This window comes from Melopsittacus undulatus, chromosome 5 (assembly GCF_012275295.1).
Source record: "Melopsittacus undulatus isolate bMelUnd1 chromosome 5, bMelUnd1.mat.Z, whole genome shotgun sequence".
NCBI classification, from domain to species: domain Eukaryota; kingdom Metazoa; phylum Chordata; class Aves; order Psittaciformes; family Psittaculidae; genus Melopsittacus; species Melopsittacus undulatus.
In genome coordinates, this window is record NC_047531.1 from 66,750,128 (window position 1) to 66,772,017 (window position 21,890).

Genomic DNA, 21,890 nt, shown 5'->3' on the forward strand with positions numbered 1-21,890 from the left:
TTCGATGGAGTGACTGATAATTAGTTGGAAGCACATTATTTTAAGTAATTATCCCTGAATATCTGCTTATTTATTGAATATACTGGCCAACAGCATCCACTAACTGTCTTTTTATTGCCACAGTAAAGCAGGACCATGTAGTAGATAAAAGAAGAATCACTACCTTGGGTAATCTTTAAAAGCCAAGATAAAAATCTTCAGCTACCCAAGTGGCATTTCTTACAACTGACAGTTATTATCATGCAGAAGTTATACCATACTTGTGGAGCCTATGGTTAAAGCTACATTTATTTTGACTATGTGGTAAACAGTATTTGAATTAATACTATGTAGCCGATTGATGCCATCTGCTTTACAAGATAGAAGGGATGGGAGACCGAGAGCGCCTTAGAGGACAAGGTGAGCTGTAGGGTGATGTTACTGGAGACAGTCGCAGAGCATTGCCTGTCAAGCCAGCTATGCTGTTTAAGCTTCGAGATTTTTCATAGCCTTGTATGAGAAAATGCACAGACATCAGTTGAATTCAGCCAAAAAAATAGACAAAGACAAACAATACAATGTAATGTAGTCCAAGGAGCTATCTGGGACTCAGGGAATCTGCCTGCAAAAGAACGCAATGCTGAGATGCATTACTACCAAAAGATAAATGAAATTGTTTACAAATTGTTGCAGCTATTCTTTCCCAGAAAATTAAACAGATTGCAACAGAAGAGGTCTGACCTGCTCCCCCACACCCCATCTTGCACTCAGTGCTGCTCTGTTGGCTTCAGCAGGGTTGCATAGAGTGCAGGGTAAAGGATCCCAGCAGTATTACTGGATGAGCTATCTATCTGGCTAAGCATAATCAAACCCCCATTAAGACAGACTACAAAAAATTGTTAGAATTATATAATCTCTGCTAAACTCAATTCCTAATAAAGGATATTTTTTCTTTAAAAATAAAGAAAACAAACCCCAGACAAATTGTATACAGTATGTGTAAATCACTTCTGCAGAGGATTGAATGCTAATACGCAAAACGAAGCTCCATCCTCCAAAATATTAACCCTAAGACTTTGCATCTAACACTAATGTATAATAAGATATCAGAGACTGACATATTTGTAAATGACTCTTGATTGGCAAATTTAAACCACCATATTTGTGCTCCTTCTCCAACTGACTCAAACGAAATAAATGTTATTAGTCCACATAGGTAAGTAGTAAATAATTATGCATCAAATGAGGTAACCACATAATGCTTCACAATTTGGAGAGAACATTGCACTTGCACAGATTTCTGTTCAAATACACTGTGAGCTCTAGCTATCTACTTTTTGCTGCATATAGATTGTTTTTACCTCATAAAGGCTATTCTGTAAAATTACAGAGAAGCACTGCTATTCACTGCATCACTATCTTCATACTCAAGGATCTTCAACAGCACCTGAATAAACCCACTTATGAAGAAAAGGCTCAATCCGTCAGTCTGGAGGGAGGCATCAGAAAGGAAATACAATGAAGCTGGAGCTGCACAGAACCTCACTACTAAGGTACATGGATACTGGTTCACTGTAAGCATAAGTCCCATTGACTTCAATGGCACTACCTATTTGCTTGAAGACAAGTACGCATCTAAGCATCTGTCACTTTAAGACATCAGGAATAAAATGCTTTCAGTGAAATACTACGACTTTTCCCACAGAAACTCTAAAATGCCAATGACGATACAGCTAAACACCACACTGGATGTTACCAGGCAGAGAGTTGTTAGCAGCTCCAAAACAAAAATCATATTTTATGTTCTCCCCTAATGACAATTAACATTTTTCTTATGTAGTGAGAATTGCCTACTGTAAAACTATACTTTAAGCAAATGTATAACCTCATGTCTGGTAAAACGTGCAGTGCTTTCTCCAGATTGCAAGGGCAGGCTAGACTGTGATACTTCACAGGCTTCTGATACATTTCAAAAACAGCCTCCAGTTTCTGAATTTCTATCAGCATTTACACAGATTAGAATCATATTTGAATGGGGGATCGAGGGGAAGCACAATGCTAGTATATACATTTAACCTCCCCTGTAAACATAAAGCTTACAAAAACAAAATAGTCAGGTAGACTTTCATTACACAGAAAGTAGGAAAGTATGTTTTGAAAATGTATGTTTTGAAAATATTTTTCCTGCAACTTTTCTAATGATAAAAGCAAAGAACTGATACAGGAAGGTGGTAAAGATGACCAGGAACTCCTAAAAAATAAAAACCAGATGCACAAGATGAATACAGGCATGATTCCAAATTGGTGCTTTCCAGGTATTTTGGTGGGGTTTGAATCAGCTCCGAATCAGTGTCATCTTAGAGATGGATATAAGGTGCAAATGCAAAAAAAGCTTAAAATAAATGATAATTGAACACAACCAAGAAGCAAAAAAGGAATCAAATGAAGGGGAGAAATAAGATGGAAAAAATAGTAGACTTGATGTGTGAATTAAATTCAAGTATTCAAAATCATTCAGATGTTGCCTGAAGATGGTTTCTTCTCATGAGGTACCCTTTTTACTCTGTATAAAATAAACTTGAAAGCCAATGGCTAAAACATTTCATCCTAGACTAAGGTTATCATCAGAGCCACCAAAGCCAGTCAAAAAGCACATTTCTCATCGAGAAACTGTCAGTTCTGAACTCAAGACCTATTTTTCCAGTAAAAGCTATGAAACAATTTTCTCTTTAATCTAGATTTTGAAATTAAAGTGTTCAGGTGATCCCAGTATAAAATATGTTTTATTGTTATATAATAAATTATTAATGTTATTTTTATTATATATGATTGTTACATGTTACATGGTTTTATTGTTATATGTTAGGTTCCATTTCTTTAGTAGCTGATGGCTAAGTTATTATTTCTGATCTGTTGCTGTAACTTGTTGTTTCTTATCTGTTGTTTCTGATCAGAAACAGTAGTCTGTTTATGATCTACTGCCAAGTGAGCAGCACTCAAAACATTTATACTAATATTCCTAAAAAAAGTCAAGAACTTTATCTTGCAAGATGCCATGGCGATCAGCAAGATTCAGGTATTCCTGACCTCCTCAAAGAGTGGACTCTTACCATTAGAGATATTTTAAACAATCCTGTAAGGCCTACACACAGTGTAAAGCATCCTAAATCTGTGCAAAAACATGTTTACCACAAAGTCCCTTTTAATCTAAGCATTAAATATGGTAAACCACCAGGAGCATAGAGGCAATCATACTCTTTAGAAATACCACACACATTAAACTCTGACTCCATATCTGATTCACAGGGTTAACCTACTGAGCTCATGCTTTTGAAATGTGAAAAGAGCATTTGTAGAATAATACAAGAGAATTCCACTAGGGTCTATGTCTGGGTGGGACAGCTATGTTCACTGAACATAAAACATGGTTAAAAAAAGCAGGAGGAACAGGATGGGGAGACAGCAGAAAAATCTCAGCCAGAAATATTTGTCCAGGACCACATGGCTACTCTAGATGAACCCTGAGGTGAATGACTGCACATAAGCACTCAGGAATGTGAAACTTGTCAGAATGATACTATTTGCCAAGAAACCAAAGCAATTTTTATCTAAGGAAACTGCAACACTTTTACTGGCACTGCTAATTTTGGGGCTATGCTCTGAGGTTATTAGGTTTGTAGCCACACCATCAGTCACATGGGTAATACATATAAGGACAGAAGGTTTTGCAAACTCTGCCTGGGGAACCCAATCCTATCGAACAGTGAGTAATGAGAATTGAAGAGGCTGAATAACTAGAAAGGCATTTTTAGCACCTTGCAAGATCAAACATTGTTTACTCTAGTTGAATTCTGGCAGGGGTTGACAGTTACCTCTTAGCATCAGTATTACAAAGAGGAAACATTTTGTGGCACTATAAACTCAAACTTTTCTTTGAAAAAATCTAAACAGCATCTTATTATATGCTTTGTTGTTTTCAGAACAAAAATGTTGCCTACTTCTGACATTTCTACCTTTCAAGCGTAATTTATTCAGCTATATTTTTAATGAGTTATTAAGTGCAGACCAAAATTAATAAATAAATAATTTTCCTTTTATTGTGACAAATGGTATTGAGTGATGAGTGGTTGAATGAGCAAGGACTGAATTGCAGGCTTTTCCATTAAAGATAACAGACAAATGAGGACAAGTGAAATGAGAGTCCAACATCAAACACATTTTGTGAAGACTAAAGGAGATGAGTGTTTCTAAAAGGAAAGCAGGAAAAAAATTACTAGGAATAAAGAAAAAAGATACATTGTGAGCACAATCTTTCCTTTTAGAGCATTGTGCACATCATTTTACTCTGATTGCTTTTCACAAGCACATTGCTGAGTAACCTTTTATGATCTAATGAAAGAAGTTCATACCTTTCCTGATCCCTCCATCAGTAGCACACGTGTAATCACCTGTTGTCAGTAGGAAACATGTTCCCCCTCTTCTGTTTTTGTCTCTTGTACTAGAGCGTCTGATGGGAGGGAGCCTTTCACCAGGTGAGAGTGGTTGCTCACTTCCTGCACTGTCTTCACCTGATAACACTGGTTAAAGCACCATGCCCATTTACAGACAATAATGAATGAGGAAATGAGACATCACAAAGAGCTTATGCTGAATGCTGGATATTCCCATCACTCAAAAAGTAGTTATAAGGTAAATCATTCGAAGAAAACAAGATTGCAATTCACCATTAATCAGTACAAAATGGCAAAAAGTGTATTATCTATTCAAGAACAATGATCTTTGACTTCCCTGTTCTTTTAAAGCTCATATAAAGTTATATTAAACTGACATGAAATAAGAAATAATCAAATCAAGGCTCAGTTGATTGCCTATTATGTACTGAAACTTTTCAGGGTACAGTCAGACTTGGATATTTCAAACAAGTATTTACTATATTGGCTATCGTTTTTTGCTAAACAAGAGGTCATGTTAGTAATTTTTGCTTAGAATATGTTGCTTATTATAGTTTAGAAGACAACCCCTCCCCAGGAGGGTTAAATTTTCAATATTTGGCACTAAAACCTGTTTAATAACACACTTAGTTTTCATTTCTATACTTCTCACACTTGTACTGCTTGTCATCATAAGCACCCAACGTTAAATGCTGTCTTTGGTCTGTAATTTATTTTGTCAAACAGTAAACTCTTACCTCTCCTGATTTGGCACTCCCAAAGGACTGTCTTTAAAAATGATCTACTATTTCAGATTCAGGCCACACTTCAATTAAAAATTCTCTGCTCAGAACAGCACATAACAGATAATGGCATGTTATTGACTTTAGCTTTAGCTTCGCATTTAAACCTGAGCAAGTGTTTTTCTGAATGGGTAATGCAAAAGGCTATATTCAGCCTTGAAGTTTTGCACAGAATTTCTAGTGATGCTAATAGCTTTACCAGAAATAAAGCTACAGTGCATGATGTGAATGGTGGCACTACGGAAGAGAAAGTTAGCACTTTAAAATGGCTCCTTTTTGCATATCTGCTTCCTCTCTAACTTCAAGGATTATAACACCTTGTAAATAAAGCTGCAGACACACAAAAGTGTCTCTTTGCTCTAATCACACTGAGCCTTCTCCATGCCAGAATACCTTTAGTGGGACCTGATGGCATGAAAAAGCTGTTATTATTAATACTTTGAAGATATCTGAAAGTGTGTTTCACTCAAAACACTGTAAAACTAACTATATTCCACCCACAGTGTGAGTCCTTTCAAGGGTTTCCATCCTCTTAAATATATATTTAGGATGCTCAAAAAGCTGTGTTAACTTTGTCTGCATACACTCACTTGGAGACTGAAATCCAGCTTCTTTGAACATAAATGCTATTCAGTAACAGAGCAACAGACCAAAGATGAATATTGTTCAAAGACTTATTTTTCCAGACTTTATACTTTTCAGAAACTAAATTTCAATTACTGAATGACACCAGACAGGGGTTTTGTTCTATTATTCTTTAGTAGCTTTCCAACATTAGTCTACTGACTGGTATGTGAGCTTTGTAATCAGATTGTGCTTGGTTTAAGAATAAATACATTCAAAACCAAACAAAAAAATCCTTGCTGCTAAAAAAATTTGTTTCAAATATACTGAGAGATAAAATTTACTCTAATTTGAAGTGATATGGAATATGGGGGCAGAAGCTATCATTTGATATGCATTTTTATAATTATGTGTTTAGCACAAAATATTCCTTATCCATCATTTGGAACTCTAACAAATAAGATACTATAAATCATAAACATCAACACTAATAATGATGATGTTGCTAGGGGCTGTCATTTTTATTTTTCTTGACAAATTTTACATCAGCTGGACTATTATCATTCAATTAATAGTAAATATCATGCAATGTCTCATCTAATACAGACAAAGGAGGTTCATCTAGCCAGGGAAGCGGAATACCAAATGGAAAGAAAGCTAGAAATATGATTTCTTCTTATTTCCTTTGAGTGCTGGGCTTTTGATGTAAAGCACCTGCTCCTTTTAAATGACTGCTTCTTTGTAGGATCTTGCTTAACAGGCCACGATGTGGCACAGGCAAAGCTGACACAAGAGACAGACACTGAGGCAAAACACCATGGAGTCCAACAGGGTGGGACACGGTGGCTGCTCAAATAGTCACAGTCATGCAGAAAAAACAAGAAACATCCATATAACGCAACAAACAACGGGCAAAAAAAAAGGTTGATATCATCAGCAGGAAAGCATTCTCAACAGAGCAAGCAAAACTGTATAGACCAGCTACATAGAGGTTTGGGAACATCACTATACCTATTATATCCTCTATGAGACTGACACACGCAAACACTGGAGGGGAGAAGGGTGGGAGCTATGTCTTCTCCTGGCAGAAAGACTAGCTGCTTTCTGACCCCTACCAAACATACTGGTCTATAAAGTGTTTTCAGAGAACATGCATTTCCAGTGGGGTCCTACCTGATGATCTGTTGTGTTCCATCAGCTGGCTGTCCTTGCCCAGGCAGATGTCACCCTGTGTGCTATTGCAGGCCATGTTCAAGTCTGTCTTGCAGAAGGTGGGCGAGCTGGTTTGAGGAGCAGGAGGGATGTGCTTCTTCCGCTTCCTTGGCAGTTTCTGCTTTGCCATGGCCAGGGAGTAGTACATCCCAAAATTGTTAACTATCACAGGCACCGGCATGGCTATGGTGAGCACCCCTGCCAGAGCACACAGGGCTCCCACCAGCATGCCTGACCAAGTCCGTGGATACATATCCCCATACCCCAGCGTGGTCATGGTGACCACAGCCCACCAGAAGCCGATAGGGATATTCTTGAACTGTGTGTGCTCACTCGCTGACGGATCGTTAGGCTGGGCTCCCACCCTCTCTGCGTAGTAGATCATGGTGGCAAATATCAAAACACCAAGCGCCAGGAATATTATCAGCAGCAAAAATTCATTGGTGCTGGCTCGCAGAGTGTGCCCCAGCACCCTGAGGCCCACAAAGTGCCGGGTGAGCTTGAAGATTCGAAGAATCCTCACGAACCTTACCACCCTGAGGAAACCAAGCACGTCCTTAGCAGCTTTGGAGGACAGCCCACTCAGGCCTACTTCTAGGTAGAAGGGCAGGATGGCCACAAAGTCAATGATATTCAGGAGGTTTTTGACAAATTCAAGTTTGTTAGGGGAAAAAATAACACGTACTAAAAATTCAAATGTAAACCATACCACACAGACTCCTTCCACATAGGTCAAGGCAGGATCTGTCTCAATTTCATACTGTAGCACAGTTTCTGTCCCATTGGTGACCAGCTCAGTTTTGTTTATAATGGTATTGAAAGCCTCATGTGTTTCCAGGCAAAAGGTTGTGATTGAAACTAAGATGAAGAATAAAGAAGCAAAGGCGATGAACTGAAACGAAAAGAGGGAAGAGACATGAGAACCACACAGCTCTTCTCATTAATACTAAGTGTCAGAGATTTTTATAAATCAGTGCATCTTTTACTGATTCATCCCCAAGTGATTCAATGCATATGAATAAACTTTGCATCTAGGCCAGTGGAGCACAGCAGACAGTTCTCACATGTAATCTCAGAGCACGAAAAGTCTTGGTGATTCATAAAGTGGAAATAAATTCTTTAATCTGTACTAATTACATTCAATTGTCAAGGTGCCTTAAAACCAGCCCACATAGACACCAACCACAGCAAGAATTAAGGCTGTCTAGTGCTTACATAGTGGAAAATGAGGTTGTCCCTAATGGCCTTGAGATTATGGTTCAGAAATTCACACCTGGCCTGAAGGGTATCTCAGAGAGTCCTAGGGACTGATCCAAACACCATGCTTCCTTTGGATTTTCAATGAATCACAAGTGCAGGAAGTTTACTGACAGAAAATGCCTTCTGTGTTACAGGCAGAGTTGGTTGCACAGGCTGCTATGTTCACAGTCATCCACTGCTCATACTCTTAGGCAGGACTATGAGTAAACCTAGAAGAACCTCATTGCGGTGCCAGAGCTTTGCCAGTGTGTTAGGACCCACAATCCTGCTATCAAAGTTACAGAGCCAGGACAATCTGAACAAACTGGGAAATACAAATTCAGTTCTATAGAGGCACATGAATAGATAAAATACAGATAAATAACCTGGAGACAGTCCTCACACAGGATTGTTAAGGACTTAAAGTCATTTACAGTCTGATCTTCAACTCAGTCATTACAGTCATGCATTGAAGAAAAGATAATGTCCAGGACAGGATCTCATAAGTATTAATACTGAGACAAACAGCTGGGGTTCATAAACATTCTTACACCCAGGAAAACGTATCAAATTAAAAGGTGCTTTGATGGCAGTTGTTCCTTTGCTACAATGGTCAACTTCTTTTAAGTGACAATACATAATCACTGTATTAGCACTACCATAGCAATGGTGTTGTACGTGAATAGATGATGTGTTTAAATCGCTCCCTGAGCAAGGATTTATAACATGTTAACAATGTGTTTATAGATCTGGATTTTCAGCTTAATAGACATCTTATAGCCAGTATTGTCATGGAAAAAGCTCTGAAGACTTCAAGATTTTAAAAAGTGTTAGGGGTCCAAAGAGAAAAAAAGATTACTAAATAGGCTTGTGAAAATATCTAATGTCTATGTACTTCCTAATATTATCTAGCAGCTTGAAATTTTACCATTGCATAAAGAAAAACCCACATTTCTTTCAAACAGCAGCAAATTACTAACTGTTTTGGCTTTGGATTTTTGCAGTTTTAAACTTTTACTTACTAGTAAAACAAAAATATATGCTAGGAATAGCAGAGGTTGAGGAAGGCTCTTCATCCTTTTTAATATTGTTTATTATAGTCAATAAACTTAATGTGGTTTATGCTTCCCTTAATAATACTTAAATATCACTCAGGGTATCGCTCTCTTAATCCATTAATTCCCAGCCTTAAACTAAGTACCTTAAAGAAGCCAAGCTAGTAGAAAAAGGTATCACATTCCCTACTACCACCCTACTGGAAAGAGAAGCTTATAGTATGGGTTCTGGTGTTACTGGCAAGAGAAAACATGGCAGCAGGATGCTGGCACGTTACCACACCAAAATCTTAAATCTCAATGAAAAAGTTTAGTTACAAGGCAGACAGAACATCACCCATAAGCAAGAATGCCTTTATTAATGTTACTCTAATCCAGGCTGCAAAACTGAGGCAAAACCGATTTGGTGTACATTGGGTATTAGCCACCAAATTCAGCACTCAGGTTTAGTATTACCTGCCACAGGAGTTCATTTGGGCTGGTGCAATACTAAATGCTTGCATTTTTCTAACACAGACTATTAGTTCAACAACAAAATGTCTCTACAACAGCAGAGAGAATTGCTTTTATTCCAAGAAACAAGTTTAAATTTGCAATGCAGGCCTGGCAAATTTATTACATTTATTACATTTGGACTCACAAGACTCAAAAAAACCCATATATCCACCTATATCAGAAATGTGCAGTTTGTTTATGGCTTCCTTTCCACAGTCAATGAAACGAAGTATTACACCAGGCCCCTCCATTACAAATGCTCTAAATCTGTTATCTTTCAGAAAGGACTGACTCAGGGACTGGACTGGACTGAACTGAATGCTTATCATCCAGTCTGAACTTCTCCTCAAAAGCCTAGCAAGCAATTTGACTTTGTCTGGCTGATTTTTACTGAACAGGCTTTTCTGTCTTTGCACTAACTACAAAACTGATGTACATTCACACCTCATTTGCTCCTGGCACCTGACACCAACATACATGAAAACCCCTCAGTCTTGTGTGAAACAACTAGGGTCAGCAAATACAACCAGATTTATATAACCCAAGCGAATTAATCTCAGCAGATCTCTGCAAAACCTCTCCATAACACAGGTAGAGAATTTACTAGACTCTAAGCAACTGGTGGGCTAAGAATGACCCTTGGGAGACTCCTTGAGCATCCTCCAGCATCTTTCTACACAGTAAAGGAGGGGAAAAAGAAATAAATCTGTGGAAGTTAAAAACCACTAAAGCTAAATAGTTTTCATTCTGGGTGGGAACTTTTAAAAGATAAAATATTGGGCAACCTCTTTAACAGTAACACTGTTTCAAACTGTGAATATTTTTAGCCCAAAAAGCACAGAGAATTACAGTAAACCTTGCCAAACAAAAATTTACCAACAACTCAGATATAATAAGGGTTAACTGTGCATTCAACCATGCACTGAATCTAATAGTATGTAAATAATTAGCACCTGCTTTTGGGCTGTATTTCAGAAAGAGAGTCGATTCTGGTTCAGATCCTTTCTAAAAAGAATGCCAAATACGAAGGGATTAACTACAGCTAGAACTGCCTGACAAGCTGTTTATTACTGTTTTGCTCAACACTGATGCTGTGAAAGGCCACAGTGCACTTGGCAAAGCAGATCAAAAATTTTACCTACATTCAATAGCACTTTATTATCCCTAACGGAAAAAGACATTCAGTCATTTCCAAAATCTGCTGAGTATCCCACTTTGTTATCCTAAAGGCAATCATCTTTCAGAGGTTAGAACAAAGGCAAGAAAAACCTGTTAATCTGGTGACAGAATTCTTGATAGTTCTGCAATTTCCATTCATAGCAATGTAAAACAATGAGACGCATATATTTGACCGTGCACAGAATAGCACATACTTCACTGGTTTCGAGCAAAGACATACACACAGAAAAATTTATCTTTTGTTCCATTTTGCTTTAAATTGTAAACTCTTTGGATCAGAACATTCTGGACAGAATTCGTACAGAACATGATGAAACCTCATACACAAGACCTACAATGTTATCACAGTAGTCAGAGGGCTCAGAGAACATGCAGGAAGAAAATGCAATGGTCAGTGCAAGAAGGAATATTTATCAAAGAAAATTGTTTAGAGACTTACATTAAAACAAAGATACTTCCTTAGTATTATATTACATAATACCATGCGTTAAAAGGACTCTACCATATTTTTCATTAAGACTTGTAATGACAGAAATTAAATGAAGTCATGTGCTAGCCTCACTTTATGCTTTCCTTCTGCTTCATCCTAATTCCATCTTCTCTCATTTTGAGGGTAATGAGCCTTTAAAGACATATCCATTTTTGTTCATGTGGGCAAGCACCACATTTTAGATGAAGTCAATTCAGATCCAAACTCCCAGGCTGTCAGTTGAATGTGACCAACCAACTTCCATTCCTTAGTCTTGTTAATGTCCACAATATGTGGGGTACCACACAACTTTCTGGGGATTTTGGTTTGTTTTGTTTTTATGAAGCACCCTAATCTAAAACGACTTAGCCTGATCATCATTTTGGAAAAGTCACAGCAAGGAGATCATTTTCTGTTCTAAGCAACATTTCACTGTGAGAAGTTCTGAAAACTTAGGTTTTGACTAGCTACAACACAAATTCAGCCTTGGTATACAGCCAAACAGCTTCATTGACACCCTTTTTTAAACTAAAGATTGTGGCCCAAGCACATGTCTTGAAACTATTTGGAAAAAAAGTTGAAGAACAATTTCCAAGTAAGATCCAAATAATCACAGTCCTTCTCTCGTTTCTTAAAAGTTTGGGTGGTTTTTTTTAATACTTTTTTCATGTTTGTTTCAATGGATGAGAAAAATTATCTTTCTTCATTTAGGTTCTTCTTTTTTTCCCCTGAGGGACAACACTTTTCTAAGTGAGAGCATGGTTGTACAGACACTCCAGGGCCATCAGCCTTTTTCAAAATTTAAATTAATACAAATGACATTAATAAGAAGTTGTGTCTGTTTTTGCCAGAAGTGAGCCATTAAAAGTTACAAAATGTTCAGTATGCAGCACACAGCATGCAGAACATTTCTCTTTAAGTAGTTAAAACTCTCAGTAGGCTACTGATTCTCTCTTTTCACATTTTGACAGCAGTGTACACCCAGTTTTGTCCATGTGTATCAGCATCACATTTCAGACAACGTTGGTACAGATTCTAGCTGCCAGCTTCTCTAGTTGATGGGATCATTAGCCAAGCTCTGTTGCTGAGTCCTACCAATGTTCACAGTAAGTGGATTAATCATCTACAACTTGATTTTTAATGAAACACATAAATCTAAAGTGAGCATCAAATGCCTCCATATAACTTGTTGAAAGTAGAAAACTTTATGATTACTATTTGAATACAGTGTCCCACCAGGATCTGAGCTGCTCAGAGTTGAAGGTAATTTCAAAAATGACAGCCAATTCTTGGACTGCAAATTGAGCAGTCTGTGGGTTATCACAACTTCTGTGTACCCAGTGACCTGCTTTAACTTGCACATACCTCCTATAGTGCCTTGAAGAAATTAAGGCCACTTTAAGAATCGTGGCTGCAGACGACCTGACAACAGTCTTATAGGCCATGTCTGTGTTTCACAGTAGGAAAAGGCACCTGGTCAGAGTATGATGTGGCTCACATCTAATTGGCTCACATCCAAGTTTCCTTTCCAATGCAAACCCAAATAAAACAGCAACAGAGCTAGAAACTGATCCTCACACTCAGGTGTGCTATTCATAAAATCAGACTAATATTACTCCATATTCAAGCTATGCTTTGTATGTCTATCCTGCACCCTTAAAAGAGGCTATATCTACATATTATTTAGTATCCAAAGATGGACAGGTTATAGTCAGTGAAGCAGTTAATGCAAAGGTAATTGCTGGTAGTCAGTCACCCTTATTTTTTGTTTCATAGTTAACTTTTGAATATAATCTCTCACAATATTTAAGTAATTTCCCAGAAAGAGTCCGTATCCCGTCTGGATACAATTGGTTGTGGAGCTGGATCTCAACACCTCCTCCTTAAACTCTCCACACTATGTATATTTTCTAATGTGAGTATTCAATAGCAGCTTTTATGGTTGTGTCAGTTTGTTGGTGTCTCATTCCAGGACTTAGAAGGCTTGCCCTTGACATGCTTGACTACAGAAAAAGGAAAGTACTGAATATTTAATAAGCCCTTGGAAATACAACATCTAATATTCTCTAATGCAGGTACAGAATTGCCTTTGAAGAAAAAAGGTGACAACACTGCTTTAAATAAGTATCTTCACAGGCACATTACTAGACTTGATACATGCATGTTGCTGGAATTTAAAACAATTTAAAAAAAACAATAATTCTTCCTATCATGCTTAGTAGACTAGAAAGACCATCACAGGAAAGATACTGCATTTTATTTCTTAAAGAAACCAGCTTTGATGGGGTTGCTCACAATTGAAACCAAAATCCTGCTTTTGTTACTAAAGATAAAAGTTTACTGAACACCTTAGCATTTCCTGACCAAAACAAGAATGGGGGAGTTTCCATAGCTGAGTTGTTTGCTTTCCCACCAGAACATTCATGTTAATGGCAACACTCAAAATGGAGTAACTTTTCCTTTGGATAACAAAATACTCAACAGGAAGGCAGCTTTTTTTTTTTAAAAAAAAATCATACTAATTTTGTAAAATAAAAAAAAATTATGTCTATACTGTGGAGATTTAAAAATTATTTCCAGTGACGTCTGTTCACATCTGTCAGTTTAAGCCCCTTTCTTTTCATAGTTCAGAATATGATACAAATCCTTTGAAAAAAGTAGCTGATTCAGTTTCTTCCATTAACCCTCTGACCACAAGAAGGAAGCTAATCTATGCATTAAGCTCATCTAATCTCATTGACTACAAAAATTTAGTCAGATATATTCATTATAAAGTTGTGTATTTTGCAAATTTTTCTCCATATGTACCATAAGAATATACTATTTCTTAGTATAGACAGCTATAGGTGGCTATACCGAAATTAAATATTCTCATCATAAACTTTATTATCTGATATTGACCTTTTTTTTTTTTTTTTCTCTCTCAAGGTTCAGGAGAGAAAAGGCTTTGTCCCTGTAAATTTTCCATGTATTTGTCCCTTAATATTCTCCACAAGCCTTTTTTATTCTTCCAGGAATTCAAACGCCAGTTACTTTGTGAAATCCCCCTAGTTCTATAAGAGTAAGACACAGTCAAACAGGGAACAAAGCCAACGTCACATTCTGTTTCCAATCAGTCACAACTAACTTGTGATGCAGACTTTTTAAATCTAGTTTTATAGCTGCTTAGTCATATAAAACCAAAGTCTTAAAAAGAGAAATCCCATAAAAATTGCAATAAATTTTAAGGATTTGGGTATTCAATGAAAATACGACTCAACTATGGATGTTACTTAAGCAGAAAAAGAAACTGCATTTGTAAAGGAAATGGCATGCTTTACTCTAATGAGTAGCAACTAACATTGGAATGAAATCACAGAATTATATACCACTTCCAGCTTTAAAAAGAGTTGTCTTTGGGTTTAGATTTGACAGATTGTTCTTATTTCTGATTTTAACACGATAGATTTTTTTCCCTCTCTTTATCTTTCATACGGATAGCAGGAAACTGCTAAAATCATAATGTGATTTTAGAATGAGCTCTTGTGATGACCCTAACTGTATAATTTAATTTTCTGTGGGATAAAATTTAAATATTAATGCTCATTTTACCCAAACCCAACATCTCACCAAAGAGATCATTAGTCTCTTCACAACTCTATTTCTCAAAGTTGCTGTTCTTCCTTAGCTATAAGCTCTCCTTGGAAAATTAACATTTTACACACACACACACACACACAAAAGGAAAAGCTGCATATTTTTTTATGGTGTGACGCATTTTCAGTGTATTTCGTCTGGGTATACTGAGTAATATACCAAATACCATGAGCATCTACTAACCAAACTACTGGCATTTAAAATATAAACTCAAGGCAAATATATTCTCAGTTTGCTTCACCAGTCATAAATCATAATCTCTCACATTATCACTCTCCAGAGATTAAGGAATGGATACAGACACAACATTTTAAATGAATCTTCAAGGGAAAACCAAACACATGATATATGAAGTATCAGGCACTAAATCCAATATAATGTCTCTCAGAATGTATAACTCATCCTCCTTCTGGGGGCTAAGGTGGAATGTCAGCATTAAACTGGCTTTTAAATGCCTGCATAAAGATTCAACAGCCCAACTTTAGCATACTAATTAGGAAACTGGCTATTACGATATCTCAACCAACATCAAGTCACAGTTCTTGCCAATATTTTCCTTTTCATCCCGTGAAAGGTAAGTCTACTTTTTTCAAATCCCCAGCACAGTTTTTCCTCATTTGCACTCTCTTGCTAACATTGTCTGGCTTTCAATTTAACACTTAACATTCTGCTACTATAATTCTACGCATAGTCATATTTGAATGAAAAATCCATATATCAATATACTTTTACTGATATGTTTAAGAACAGCCTGTAAGTAAAAACTATTCACAGATTTATAGTGCATGAGTATTTACAGATCAGACTGGCTACCATCTGCATGCAGTAGCGGGAACACAAATATTCTTAAGCTTGCTCATTCTTTTCTCATTTATTACAATACTACAAAGCAGTTTTCTTTCATTACAAGCTGGAGCACAAGCTAAAAGGCTACGAAAGCCTCTTTTCATACCCAGAAATTCAGGTCCACAATTAAGACACTAACTCAGCTGTCAGGTAAATCAGCAGTCTGACACCAGTTTGACCCAGATACATGTCTGCATCGACTCAACAAATCTTACATCTACATTTTAAAGCAGTTCATAAAGAAAACCAGTTACAAATTATGCTGTATTTTAATTGCATTTGTGGTATTTTTCCAAAGGATTCAAAACTGATTTAACAACTTCCCCTGATATAGACATGTTCTGCTGCTCAGCATGGAAAACTTTTTCTCTGCTGAACAGCTGAAAAGAAGACTCGACGACGTGCTTCAGTGGGGAGGGTTGTGCACACTTCATGCAGTAGGAGTCCATGGGACAGGCCTGACCTGCTGTCCAGGACATTCTCTTGTACACCACCCCTGGCAGCCTCACACCCACGAAAATTACTAAATTCCTAAATAACCAGTACTGTTTCCCACCAGGCAAATCAAAATCATCTCACTTCGTTGTCCCACAGAGCAGTCAAGTCAAACATATCATGGGGACACAGAACATATATAACAGTCTGGTTTACCCTCCTGAAGACTCAGCAGAACTGCTTGAAAAGCAATTATGCTGCCTCCAAGAGCTTCCTTTTGCCATCCACTTGAATTTATCAAGCTTGTTCCACTTGCGATCTTTCCGAGCTGTAACTATTGCAGCAGTATTTTAGGTTTTACAGCCAGCTGTGCTGATTTTTTTAACTAGACTTGGCATTTATATTCTAACAATCCTTTTTTTTTTTTAAGGCATCAGCAAAGCTCACTTTGACCTTGCCTTATTGAAAAGGTCTGCATGGTTACGTGACCTGATAAGCAAAGCACTGCCACTCACTCATTAAACGTTGCTATCAATCAGACAGGCAAAATATTTCTAACAGCTGTAAAAATGCAACGGATGTTCTTCCTGGAGTGAAGGCAAAGGTGAGAAAAAGAGAAATTCTCAGTCCATATTCTGGGTCTGATATCAGACATTCAGAGGCTTCTTATTACTGAAAGAGCATCTTCTGAAATAAGCTAAAATTCTCCAAAGGGCTGGAGATGGCAGATTTTGAAGGCCCCAAATTTACATGCTGAGTTGAATTAGCCTATCGGTATGCTTTGTTTCCTTCCCTAGACTAGCTGCTCTTCACACGATTTCAGCAGAGATTAGGCTCGGGGACCTGGCAACTTAAAATACTGTAGAGGCAGCATCTTTCTTTCTGTACTTGATTTATCATGAAAAGGTCTCATTTGGCTCAGTGGGTCAAAGCTGGAAAGAAAATATTCAGTATAATACTATTTATTATTAATAGACTTTCACACCCATGCAGACAAATGGAGAAAAGAGAGAAATTCTTAAGAAGACATATTCATGAAAATTCTATCATAATGTAGTTTGCCTAGTACATAAATCTCATGTCCATTAAAATTACAGAAACATTTTCAGCCTTATCATCTCTCTCACTTAAGCACTCAGGCTCGTTTATATCTACTTTTTCTCTCACTCAAAACAAGCCTGATGGCCTAATTCAAAATTATGCTTGGGTGAATTTAGAAAACTTTAAGATTTTGAAGCTTGACAGCCATTAAGATTTGTAATAGAGCCCATCTTTGCTTTGACCAGAGAAGCTTCATAACCAAGCCATATAACATTTGTCATCCCAAATCTAATCAAAACATACTAGAATTATTTACAAGTTTTCCAGACTTGTGTCTTTCCTGAACAGCATAATAATACTTCTACTGCAACTGCTGGAATAGAAATTGCTGAACTACTCCTAAAAAAATTCAAGGGATGGAGTCATTTCCAAGACACTCAGAAGTGTATGTTGGGCCTTTAAGCAGTTTATTACCAGGCCTCTTTTGACTTAAAGCTTTTTCTTCCTTATACTTAGACTAATTAAGGAGGATTGGTTGAATTTTTCATACTTACACCACAGATGATGGTGGTGGTGTAGGTGTTTACTTCCTGTGGCCTAATGAATAAGCTACCGAGACTATGACATTACCTAAGTCTTGGCTGGTTGGTATGCTAGCCTTAATAATGAACTTCCAGTGCAGCAGGTTTTGTTGAGTAATCTAAGTTGAATAAAAGTAAATTATGAATCCAGAAACTGCATCCTATGGCTTCTTATGAGAACTGTCACAGTTGCAGTGCCGTAGATAAAACTTCTCTACCATTTGCACTAGCAAAGTCTCAAGCTTCCTTATTCTGACATGAAAAACCTGTAGGCAGTACAGATTTTTTCCCCATATGTCCATAGTTTGGTTTTCTCTGCATTTTAGACTACTGTGCCACTGCCCTGGTATTGTCTCTTCCCTGTCCCTCACTCCCTCTTTCAACCAGCAGCTCTACTCTCAGGTTTACCACTAGATCCCAGACTTTCCTTCTCTCTTCTTCTCAGCAGCTTCTAACCTTATTTCTATATCCATGTCCTGTATCTCAAATCACTCCTTATTTTCATATGCAGCTTGCTCTCCAGAGCTGATGCACCTCCCCTCCATATGAGTCTTCCTCCAGCCTCAGCCTTCACTTCACATGCTACCCTGGCTCTCTGTCCCAGGCTGTTTGCTCAGCCAACCCTCTTCTCCTCCTCTCAGTCTCTGTATCTTTCTACCTGTCTTCATGTTTCTGGAGGATCTTCAAGCCCTTCTTCTCTGACATAAATCACAACCACATTCTTGTTTCCCATCTCCCAAAGCAACTTCATCTTCCTTCTGCTCCAGGACTGATACCATACCATGGTCTCCTAGCTCAGTGACTCTGGTACTTTTTCTGCTTCCATTCACAACCTCATCAGGATCTTTATGCCAGTGTGGTTTATGTGACTTTCATATTTGAATTTGAAGAGCACATGTTTCCATAAACTCATCTGCTTTTTCCAAATGATCTAATGAAAGATATTATTTCTTCTTCCAAACCTGGCCTTATTTTCAGGCTGAAGACTTCCTCCCCCACGAGCTAGATTCCAGGAAAGTAGAAGGGAGCATGGAATAAATGCTGATCTTAATTAAACAAGTCTACTATCTCATAAAATTAAAACAGTTCCTCTTCAGAGGAAGATTTATGCCTTTCTATAGTTAAATCACTGGATATAAAAGCAGTATCTCAGCTTTAAATTTCTCCTAGGCCAGACAAGAGTGTGTCCTCGGAATCCCGCCATGATCTCACAGGAGCCTCTTAAAAGTCTTCTAAGATTTAAAAAAATCACAATGTTTGAGATACCTAAACTGACAAACTGCGTACCCAAACACTGGTACAGCTGAAAGAGGGATGCACCTGGAGAAGAGCTTGAGGTCAGAAGGATGTTCTTAAGAGAGGGGGAAGGGTAAGGCTGTTAAAGCTCCTGCGTGTGATGTATGTGAATATGTTTCAAGCTCACAATACAATCACATAGATCAAAGCTAAATTTAGAGACAGTGAATTATTCATTGAAGCAGTAGTCAGCTAAGCTTAGCTGGACTCTCAGGAATTGAGCATATCACCCCAGACAACACTGTTTTTTTTAGATCTATCTTTTGGCTCCATGGTGCAAAAGGATTGCATTGGTCAATCAGTTGCCCAGAATTTTGCTGAAGGTTTTCCTAAATATAGGTAAAATCTATATGTAGCTTACTTCCAGTTTTTAGTTCATTAAAACTCCATTTACCCCTGTCTCCAAGGATGCAGAACTGATGGTTCAGATGAACTGAGAAAGGCAATGTAAGAAAGAGAAAAGCCACCAGTACAACAGTTATTAGCTTATTCAGACAACTGTGACATTCAGATTTCATTCCTGTCCTGTTCAAAGCAAGCACTTGAACTGAGATGAAAGATAGTTCAAGTCCCTCCTCTAGATTCTGGGAGAAGCATGTTTAAGCATATGAAGAAGATTACACAAGTTTATAAGAGGGATTATATGACACTGGGCCTGAGATAACAGAGAATTGGACTCAGAGACCCAAAAGGCTCCTCCAGCCCTCTGTCCCCATGAATATTTCCAAATCCAATTTATACAGTTATTTAATATATAGATTATGTTCTAAGCTATTGCCATTGCAAGCATTAGCATTGAAGACACATACAGCACCATTTCAAACATATTTCCATTACTTTAATACCATCTGCATTGCCAACATTATTTAGCTTAAACATTCTCTTAGAGATTTATCACCAGTTTGCCCTAGGGACTGACACTAATCCTTATACTCGGGGCTGGACTAATTAGCACAATGACAAATATCAGCGCTGTTGTGTACAGACCTGCTGAAGATTTCTTTATCCAAGAGCTTTTTATTGATGAGAGGGAACTTGCTAGCAGCAGAGGGGAAACATATGGGACTTGCCTTGTGAAAACTGAGGAATTAATTTCTGTGTCAAACCTGTCAATCGACCACAGCATATATTTCTTCAGAATCAGGTGCTGAGATGGACAAAAGAATTCATCCCAATGTGTCAGGCTTCAGAAGCAGCCTTCCCAACCTGTCAGGGAAAGCTACTGTCTGCCTGCTGCACTTTTGCTTTTTATAACAACTCTTGTCTCTTTTAGAGGTATAACAGTTATGCAGAAAATAAATATCTTTATCTTTTTTCTTGTAAGCCTTAACTCCATTTTTTTTTTCATTTACATTAATAGCTTACTTATGAAAAATCAGTAGTAGAATATACACAGTGGACCCATTCCAGGATCTTTTTGATTAAATTCCTCACACAAAGGTGCATGGGAAGAAATATAAGCTTAGTATAAACATTTAGATGTCCTAGAAGGCTAAAATTTACCTGCAGTAAAGCATCAAGGAATATTAATACTTATCATTCCTGCATTGGAGTCAATATCCCATTGAACTGGCTCAGCAGTTCTTCCTCCATGCAAGTAGGATTGTGGGCTGTCTGAAGGAAAATAACTCTGTACTGGTTATCATTCGGGATGGTATCGTTACAACAACCCTCACAGCAATGAGAAGCAATCCATATAGCATGCAGTGAAAATTCTACACTAAGGGAACACAATTCTCTAGTGAGATTCTGTGGCAAAGACCAGAGTCAGGAAATCATGCAGTAAAGCTGGTCTTTGACACAACTTGAGATCTGCTGCTAATTACACCCAGAGTGGCACTCTAGGAGAATGAATTGCCATCACTGACACTATGACGCTATGCTCACTGCAGACTGTTTCTGCAAAGAAGTGGCATGCACTGCTGCATGGAGGCACATTCTGCAGTTCCCATTTCCAGTTTAAAGTCTACATGGGGTATTTACTGCTGGCATACTCCTTTCAAAACCAGTTACAGCTGTTCAAGTAATTCTCTTAAATAAGGAGCAGGTTACTTGTACATGGAATTACAAGTGTTGTCACTGTTGAAATATGCCTATGATATACCAACAGAGGTCAGTTGCTGATGGTTTTACGATGTAAACCAAAAATTAGCAGGATGCTAGTGGCAACTGTGTTCTTTACAGCCTCCTAATTCCTAACAAAAACACTGTTATACACAAATGATTCTTAACTGAAGACTCTCCCTTAAGATGTTCAGAATTACAATAACTGCAATAAGACATCACCCTTTATTCAAATAGGGGTTGTGTGCTGTGTTGTTTGCTTGGACTTATTTTTGTTTTGGGGGGGGTTGTTGACTGAAGCTATGAGGAGAGATGGTACTCACTAAAATAGTCTAATAGTCTACAGTTGCCACTTATTATCACTTGCAGTGTGCAGGATTACTTGCCAAGCAACAGCAGATATGCATTAAGAGAATGTATGTGACAAATCTGGAAGAGCGGGGGAAACATAAGCAAACTTACGTGCAACAGAGGGCTCTTTCTAGTTTGCAGCACATGGCAGAGAGAGGTCTTCTTTCTGCTCTACTTTAGCAATAAAATACTGCTCCTTCTCTTAGAAAAGGATA

The 21,890-nt window shown here is 37.7% G+C and overlaps 1 protein-coding gene across 1 annotated transcript in view; it reads right to left on the reverse strand.

Annotated features, from left to right (window-relative positions):
• Positions 1-300: 300 nt before the first annotated feature.
• Positions 301-21,890, reverse strand: part of KCNC2 (potassium voltage-gated channel subfamily C member 2) — a 105,188-nt gene continuing 83,598 nt past the window's right edge. Inside the window, exons 3-5 of the mRNA XM_034063342.1 lie at positions 6,950-7,880; positions 4,389-4,556; positions 301-489 (exon numbers count right to left, since the gene is read on the reverse strand). Of these exons, the coding sequence (XP_033919233.1) occupies positions 353-489; positions 4,389-4,556; positions 6,950-7,880 (1,236 nt within the window). The 3' untranslated portion in view covers positions 301-352. The remainder of the gene's footprint in view (positions 490-4,388; positions 4,557-6,949; positions 7,881-21,890) is intronic.